Source organism: Phragmites australis, chromosome 18 (assembly GCF_958298935.1).
Source record: "Phragmites australis chromosome 18, lpPhrAust1.1, whole genome shotgun sequence".
Lineage (NCBI taxonomy): Eukaryota > Viridiplantae > Streptophyta > Magnoliopsida > Poales > Poaceae > Phragmites > Phragmites australis.
Genome location: NC_084938.1, coordinates 23,391,170 through 23,400,654, shown reverse-complemented (window position 1 = coordinate 23,400,654; position 9,485 = coordinate 23,391,170). Strand labels below are relative to the sequence as shown.

At 41.8% G+C, this 9,485-nt stretch overlaps 1 protein-coding gene across 1 annotated transcript; it reads right to left on the bottom strand.

The window, feature by feature from the left end:
* Positions 1-7,696: 7,696 nt before the first annotated feature.
* Positions 7,697-8,646, bottom strand: LOC133899710 (protein MIZU-KUSSEI 1-like). Its single transcript, XM_062340752.1, has one exon. The coding sequence runs from the start codon at positions 8,557-8,559 to the stop codon at positions 7,822-7,824; it is 738 nt and encodes a 245-aa protein (XP_062196736.1). The 5' UTR covers positions 8,560-8,646; the 3' UTR covers positions 7,697-7,821.
* Between the last annotated feature and the right edge of the window lie 839 nt (positions 8,647-9,485).

Sequence of the window (9,485 nt, the reverse complement as noted above, 5' to 3'; positions counted from 1 at the left end):
ACAAAGAATACCAGAAATCAAAAGAGACAATCATACACGTTCACATTCAGTCCTCATATCCACATACCATAGATCTGAACCATTATTCAGAGTATCTTATATTTATAATATATTGCAAATAATCTGTCAGATATGTTTACTTGTCATAAAGGTATCACCAAATCCTATATTCCTAATAGGAATGTGCCAGAAAGAGTAGAGGTACCAAACAAAACCACTCAACTCCCAAATCAAAATAAGTGGGGGAGAAGTACGATCATAAAGGATAAAAGCTTCTTGCAAGTTACCGCGGAAATAGAGGAATTCCTCCTCTAGGACCGTAAATGCAAATCAACACCATGTTAATAGATGCCTTATGGATATTCACTATCCAAACGCCTATGAATGTTCAGCATCCAAATTCTCAGCATAAATGTGTATACAATTTCAGGCGTTGGATCATGGGAACAACCTAACTCCATTGTTTTGGGAAATACACGGAGTTAAATAGGATAATATTTCCACAAACTGTATTGATTACATAGAATCAATCAATACCAAAGACTATAAATTGTTGACAAATATTTCTCCTCAAAAATTGCAGAAGATCTTCAATTGGATCCAGGCCAAAGTTTATGGCCATGGCAGGGTGCCTTAAGCACTCGGACTAGACCAAATAGAATGAAGGAATTGAGGTAGAATTACACTCGCTTACAAAAAGAGAAGTATTCATAAAAGTAATACCTACACCTCTAATGTCTTCTCTACGGAAGCAAAATGGATTTTTATTCCATAAGGTGGTGAAATAGCAAGGCCAGTAGCACAAAGGTTCACGCAGAGACCCGACATCAATTACGATGCTACATACCCCATGGTATATGTGAAAATTATGTTTTCATATTCAATATCATTGGTAGATCAAGCGAATTGGATATATTCGAACATATAATTCCCTAATGGACTTCGTATTCTGAATCTAAATACAAATTGCAATATATATTGTGTATAGCTCAAAGTCATATTATGACTTCAAGCAGTTAAGCTGATTGTAGTACAACTGATTAAATGAGTTCCTCCCACAGAATGGTTACTCCAACCATGACAATTGCATATGTGTGTTCATAATAAAATCCCAATTAGATTTTGTATCATCTCCAAACCACACACAATAAAGTATGTAATCATCTTAAAGACGGAATTTGAGATGAATGATTTGGTTAAACCAAATTCTGCTTAAGTCTACAACTTGAGCATATTCCTTCAGAAATATTTATTCATCAGTCCACCAATATCCAAAGATATTGGACAAAGATATCCATCAAAATACTTATGGTCATTCAATCCCTAAATATGAATCAAGATCAATTCATATATTGGGTTGACGATAAAAAGATATTGAACATACAATTCTATATCTTAGTGACATCAAAGGGCTCATGTATCTTGCAAATCACGACAAGCCTGATATTGCATTTGCATATAATTTGCTAGCTTCAATAGCGCAACTCCAATAATGCCATTAGTCGAGAGTCAAAGAGGATATCCGTAGCTATCTTTATGGCATCAAAGATCTAGGTTTTTCTATCAGAAAAATCAAGATATGACCATGGTGGGATATTCAAACACTGACTATATAACTGATCCCCATAACGCTAAATTACATATTAATTTTATAGTGATATAGCCATCTCATAGGAGTCATCAAAAAAGATTCCAGTGGTTGCTTTCATTTATCATTCTGAAATATCACATACATATGTATGACTTCACAGAATGACCAACCACATAAAAAAGTCATGTGGTATTGGTTCCATTGAATCACTAACGATTATCTATGAAAGATAATTTTGCATGCATTGCTTAAATACAAACAGATTACATAAAGAGCAATATTGCCAAACATATTACTCCTAAATTGTTTTATCCTCATAATAGGGAGATAGAAATCTTACAAACTAAATCATGTTATAATCTCGCTGATTTATTCTTTAAGTCCTTACCAACTCTCACATTCTAAAATGTATTCATGGAATTGGTATGCGGCGACTACAAGATTTGCAAGATTTAGGGAGAGTTGATCCCTGAATAATAATTTGTTCATATTATATTGCACTCTTTTCCTTTACAAGTTTTTCCTATACAGTTTCTCATATAATATTTTTAATAAGGCAATATCTACCTTATTCCTCTCTTTTTCCCAAATGTTTTTACGGAGGTTTTAATATGATCCACGAATCATAATTATTGTTCTCTAAGTTCAACAATAAGTTTTTCCTATCTAGGTTTCTCAAATAAACTTATAATGAGATAATATCTTCATAAGAATATATGTCATATCTCTTTTTTTTCCCCTCCATGGTTTTTAAAGGATGTACCAAAGATATATCTATTGTTCTTTAAACTCACTTATGAGTTTTTCCTTTTCAAGGTTTTCTTATATGAGTTTATAATGAGGCAATAACCAATATATGTCATATTATTTTCTTTTTATATTTTCTCACTGGGTTTTAAAGGAGTTTTAATAGCATATCAACATACTATTTTCTTATCATATTTTTTTACAGGGTTTTAAAGGTGTTTTTGACAAGAAGTTTACATTACGGATAGTTGATTAAGGGGAAGTACTAGAATTAATTACAGATCAATTAACATATAGGTGTCTTGACCGAAGGTACGTATCCTTTGGTGAAGAGACTTCAACTCTTTCAATGTGTCTATTGGAGAGAGACATATCTCTCCAATGACATTCTTCATCATGTATATATATGTAAATAATTTATTAAATTAATATAAGAGTTTTATTCTCTATTTTACGTAGTCTCTCTTTACTTTCTATTTGCAATACTTTGCTCCCAACGGTGAATTGAGCGATGAGTTGTCAGTGGAGGAGAGGGGTGGGGAAGGGAGTGTAAGTTTCACATAGGGCTGCAGTCTACAGCTGCTCGAATGGGTTGGGTTCTGTCGGGTTGATTGTTTCTTGTCCACTTGAAAAAACTTTCCCTAAGGCCAAAGATGATAGCATGTAATGTGCTAATGGCTTAGGCCTGTTTGGAATGGAGAAATTTCATTAGAATTGTAGAGAAATTCCACAATAAATAATTCAATTTGTCTTGGAACTGGGGAAAAAGTTCATGTGCTCTAAACGAGGCCTGAACGAGAAACAAAGTTTAGACGGTTGTACCAGTTGAATATAAAGATGAGACTTAATAAAGTTTTTTTTATTAAAAAAACAAGAAACAAAGTACTCCGTGTTACTGCCGAAACGATGACCATTATATCAATCTTGTGTCAATATCTGTTCCCACATGCGCAGTACTTAAGAGAAAATAATAAGGGTACGAATATGTCGCATCACGATTTATGGCATGCTATGCTTGCCATGTGTAACAGCTTTTGCAATGCAAAAAATGAGCTAACTGTAAGACCCAAAATAATGATTATAGAAAGTGAATAGAGGTCTTACCAAACTCTTAAATGGTGTTTTTCTAATCTTTTATCTAATATGTCTAAAAACATAGCTTTTATAGATGGAATTAAACAATATGTTCTATTGAAAATCAATCCATGCATCATCACACAGAAGAGTTTGCAATTTGAGAAACAAACATTTAAATCCAAGGAGATAGTCACCAGCTGAAAAAACTCTTCAAATTGATGATTTAGAGGTAAAGTAATTCAAGACCAATTATGAATATGAATTTTATTCCTCTAGCAACAAGAAGAGCCACTTCAACATAGTGAAAATTTTCAGCTCTTAAATCAAAATGAAAATCGCAACAAAAATAGAAAACTCTCAACGAAACAAAAGAGCCAATAAAGAAAAACTAGAAAAAGATGAATACAAGCATAAAAGGTAACATGATCTTCATTACTTGCAAATGATAGCTATATTTTCGGCAGATTACGAAGTATTTTGTATAAAAAAAACTTCCACATAATACATAGACTAAGCACACATCTCTCTCATAAAACCCCACCACATAACTCTCAAATGGCTCAACCAGCCCTCCCCTCTATTTAAATACTCCTCTCTTCCAATATACTCCTACCTATCACCTAGGGTATTTTTGTCTATCTTTTTTCTCGTTCATCGGACGGTCGTGACGCCTTTATGATTTAACTTTGCCTCGACGCAAGCTTCACGATAATATCACGTGCACTCCATCTTTACATGGTTTTGAGACCAAACCGCAAAACCATCTTGCACGCTTCTCAAAGCGTGACTCACCGCTACTTGCTTACACCTTAAGCAAGCGATCCAGTGTGGACGCGTGTACTCCATCTAATGATCTTGGTCGCCGGTAAGTCTGTCCCTCTCTTGATTCCTTAGACCATCTTGTCATTTGCAACGGCATCCCCTTCGCTTGACTTTGTCTAACACGTCGTCTTCATCCGCCTTCTCACGTTTTGCTGAATCTCCACATTTACATATAGGATCACCCTGGACTCCGCCCAACCTCCTTGTTCGTTTGACACCAAGCATCTTGCTTAGCCCCAATCATCCCGCCGTTGACCGTCAAGTTGCATCCATCACCTACACATCATAAGACATGTAAACACGTATCTCCAACTCCATTATAGATTAGTCAAAATCCAAATCCTCGGTTGAAAGCATATCACAGAAAAATCGTGAATACTGGATGATCCGACATGTATTGCCCTTTTATCACCGAACCATCTGTCGTGTGCAATACTTCCTTTACTGACACATTCCTGTAAAACCCTCCGTGTGCACACCTTCAATTGCCGGACCATCCGACGTATACATTCTCACCAGACAAGCTTTGCATTCTCTCTGAAAAAATTAGTGTAGCGTGCATATCTTTCATCACCAGACCATCCAGCATATCGAATCACACCAGAAACATTTTGCAACCTCTCTGAAAAAAGTAGTCCGGCATTGTCGGAGGGCGAACTCCTCAAGAGGGGATCCGGAGGGACCCCCTTTGAGATTCGGCCAGGGTGTGATTTTGAATCCGCTTTGCAGGTGAAATAAATGGGCGTAAATGAGATGCAGGTAGAATGGAATGATCGGATGTAGGAAGTAGTAAATGCTCAGGGGATTTTTAGACAGGTTCGGGCCGCACTGAGCGTAACACCCTACTCCTGTGTGTATGTTATAAATGCTATGAGAAAGTCTCTCTGAGTATCTGCTGAGTTACAAGAATATTTGTCTAGTCTAGAGCTACGTGCTCCTTGTTCTTCGGCTGATCTCGAACTGGTCTCTGTCTTGATCTTCACCCGGCTACCGTCGAACTCTACCTTGTCCTCTTTCTCCGGGGAGCCCGCCCAGCTTAAATACCCGCCGGGGCGGTAGTGTGCCCAGAAAGGATGGCGCGAGTTCCGAGGCACCATAAATGGAAAGCAACCATCATGGGCTGCTGCGCGAGGTAACGGGGAGGGTTGAAAACGCGCCCCCGTCCGGTCTTGTTCGTCATCATGCCGTTTTTCAACGGGCGCCGCGGGGAGGGCCCACCGGGCAGCCACCGAGCAGCCCGGCGTGCCCGCCTGGTCAGAGCAGGTTTGACACAGCACGGCGGCAGGCGGGGCGCCTCGAGCTCTGCGACGCTATCTCGAGGCGTGCCGGATGACGCACGATGGGACCCGTGCATTAAATGTCCCCACGCCTCCCTGCCAGGCCGTAGCAGGGACTGACAGCACGCATGGGGGGAGCAGTTAGAAGTGACAGGCCATGCACCCTCTTAAATGCAGCATCAGGCCTCTCACCAACTGACACCTCACCGCTGGGCCTCTGTGGGGGCCACCCGCGAAGGACTTCTCAGACCCTCAAGAAACCGAGTGCTCGGGGGCCATTGTTCGCCGCCCCGAGCACTCTCTCCCGGATATGCCCTTTCTTGGTCCTCGGGGAACCGAGTGCTCGGGGGCCACTGTTCACGGCCCCAAGCACTCTCTCCCGGAACTGACTATTCGGGTCCTCGGGGAACCGAGTGCTCGGGGGCCACTGTTCATGGCCCCGAGCATTCTCTCCCGGAACTAACTTCCCTTAGGTCCTCGGGGGACTCGGGTGCTCGGGGGTCACTGTTCGCAGCCCCGAGCACCCTCTTCCCGGTACTTGGCTTTTCTTGTCGTCGGGGGACTTGAGTGCTCGGGGGCCACTGTTCGCAGCCCCGAGCACTCTCTTCTCGGTATTTGGTCTTCTCGGGTCATCGGGGGACTCGGGTACTCGAGGATCACTGTTTATGGCCCTGAGCACCCTCTCTCAGGACTTGGTCTTCTCGTAACTCAGGGAGATAACCCTGCGGGAGGGCGTCACGTGGCACTCTGCTGTTCTGGCCTCGGGACTCGGGACCCCTGGTTCCTGTGTCTCCGACAAATATGTTATGATGTCCGTCGCCAGACCATCCGGTGTTTTAATGGTTTTTCTCTACTGAGTCAAAACCCTCTGAAATGAAATCTTCCTAAACACCGGACCATCCAACGTGTTCAGAGATAAATTTTCTTAGACTCAGAGATAAAAATATCAACTCTATTTTTTAAATTTTGATTAGTCACGATCATAATTATAATAGATAAATATACTCATACAATCTCATAAATTATCAAATCAAATCTATAATTTTATCAATCATTTATCGTATATAAATCAAAACACATTTTACCTGGATTCTAACCAACTGATCGACTGACCAAGGACATCGATCTTAAGGCTTACTGAGAATGAAATATCTTGTTCGGAAAACAAAAGATATTTCACCATGCTAGCTAGACGCCATTGCTAAGAATAGTTTGAGCATACACAGTTCGAATTGATCACTCCTCGATTGCATTTTATTCACTTGAGATGACAGTTCGAATTGATCACTATTGCACAAGCAAATTGATATAGGAAAAACTATCGATCACTCTTTAAACTTTAGTCTGGTCTTTAAATTTCATATTATACTATAAAATTAGATATGTTACATCCTAAATTTTATAATACTATTTAAATTTCACTATAAACTATAAAACCAGATATATTTCACCTAAACTTTACAATACTACTAAAATCTCACCATAAACTATAAAATCAGATAATTTTACTATAAAATTTAAAATACCACTCAAATAACACACTAGCTGATTTTGAAGGGTAGTTTTATCTATATGGTAGGTATGCATGAATGTTGTTGCTACAAGGGCATGCTAACATGACTGATTTGGTCCAGTTCATTATCCACCTTACGGAGATGTAATGGCATAGACCCTGACGGCAGCCCATGTTAGCTCAGCTAGATATCAAATGATGATGAAGCAACATGACCGAGTCAATATATAGCAAAACCACTTGAAAAAAAGGAAGAATAAAAACAAGATTAAGTGACATATAGCACAGACCCTGACAGCAGCCCGTGTTAGCTCAGCTAGACATCGAATAATGATGAAGCAACATGACCGAATCAATATATGACAAAACCAGACCGAATCAATATATGACAAAACCACTTAGAAAAAAGAAGAATAAAAACAAGATTAAGTGATATTTCAATTCGTATGGTTTAACCGTCGATACAGACTTGCCACATAGGCAAAATCACCCTTCAAAACCGGCTAGGGTATTATTTGAGTGGTATTGTAAATTTCAGCATCAAATATATCTGATTTCATAGTTTATGATAAAATTAAGTGGTATAATTAAATTTAGGTTGAAATATATCTTGTTCTATAGTTTAGAGTGAAAATTGAAAATCAAGCTAATGTTCAGGGTCACCTGTAGCTTTTCCATTGATATATAGTGCACATATATATAGCTCTCTTCACACGGTATATCCGTATATGTACACAAGAGAACAGTAATGTGTCGAACTATAGATACGTAGTTACGTACTCATGTAACTTTTCTCACTTCTTCCTCACCAGGAAGATGCTCAGCTCCGGCGCGCTATCGGCGCCCCTGTCGCTGCCGTCGTCCGGGTTGATCATGTAGAACGCCTCAGAGTCCTTGGACCCGACGACGCGCTCGACGCGGGCGCGCATGTAGGTGAGCTCGCCGTCGGGCCCCGCGGAAGGCGTTGCGCCCGCGCCGCCCCTCTCGTCTGGCGCCGGCGGCAGCACTCCGGCGCCCATGGACACGCCGCGCAGCAGCCGCAGGACGTGCCGGTCGTCGTCGGACGCGTCCTTCCGCCGGATGGCGTACCCGGCCTTGCGCCCGTTGCAGTAGACAGCCCAAACGTACTCCTCCAGCAGCCGCCGCCGCGCGCTGCGCGTGTCGCTCTCCAGCGCCAGCTTCACGGTGCCCGTGGCCATCTCCCGGTGCAGCGCGGCCGCCAGCATAGGCAGCTCGATCAGGAACACGGGGGGCGCGCGCGTGTCCTCGTGGATGGCCAGGCTCAGCCGCCCGCGCTGGTGCCCGAACAGCGTCACCGTCGGCGCGTGGTCCGCGAGGAGGGGCGCCCTGTTGTGCCGCCCCAGCAGCGCCGCCATCTTGCACCCGGTGGTGAGCATCGGCAGGAGCTTGAACATCTTGAAGAGCCCCGCGGCGCCGCCGGCCCCAGCCCCGGAGAGCTTCGCCTGGCGCTCATCTGTGGTCGGCCGGAGCAGCGCCCGCAGCGAGGCCGCGCCGTTGATAAGAGACGGCATTGGCCAGTGATGCTGAGTGAGATGGACCTTGATTATTCCGGCGGGCTTGGCGCAGCTGATAGCCGCGATTTGCCGCCGATGGAGCCCCGAGCCAGTGGGGTGGAAGTCGAAAGATTACCGCGTTATTTAAGTGGGTGGAACGAGAGGTTAGGTGGTCCTTTCGATTCTGCGTTTTGGGACCGTTGATTGGATGAAATCATCAAGCTCTCCATGACTCCATTAGATCCTCACTGCGTGGGAGAATTTCAGATGAAAACGGTGCAAATTCATCTAAAATTATGTTTGGCACCATTTTCACCCAATACGTCCTCCAGCTATTTAGTTTTGTCCAATTTGGTATACTTCATTTCCTAGGGAAATTTAGGTTTTTGCAATTGTATCAATTGCAGTTTCAATATTTACTATCACTTTCGTAATATTTAGAATCATGTCACTAGTTTTAAAACTTATTAGACTCATTTCACTTGTTGGACCAAACTAGTTGTAATGATCGAACAAGTTTTTCAATCCAACCGTGCTAACTAGTGATAAGTTTTTTAGCCCAACAATGCTAACTAGTGATAAGGATCAAACAAGTTTTTAAAATCAGTGGCACGAATCAAATAATTACAAAACTAATGGTAACAACCGAAATGGTAATTGACCTAAAATTTCGTTTCTCATACTTGTGTGACATAAAGTTTTTGGGAATTTCAGTCAAATTTTTAATGGTTTGTGATGTTGGATCCGACGGTAGCAATTTAGGTTGATATGGGGGGAGAAGATTTCAGCCAGTTGCAGTGCATACATCCCACTGCTTAAACATATTATCCTATAGTCCTAATATCGTCCCTTTTCTCGTATCTGCTTTGTGCTTTTGCGTTTATCAAGGCCGTGCTGCCTACTAGATTGGTTCTAGAGGTAGTCAACTGCCCCGAGTACACATG

Bases quoted from the DNA above. Each gene is read 5' to 3' on its own strand.
- LOC133899710 (XM_062340752.1), bottom strand. From the start codon at position 8,559: ATGCCGTCTCTTATCAACGGCGCGGCCTCGCTGCGGGCGCTGCTCCGG.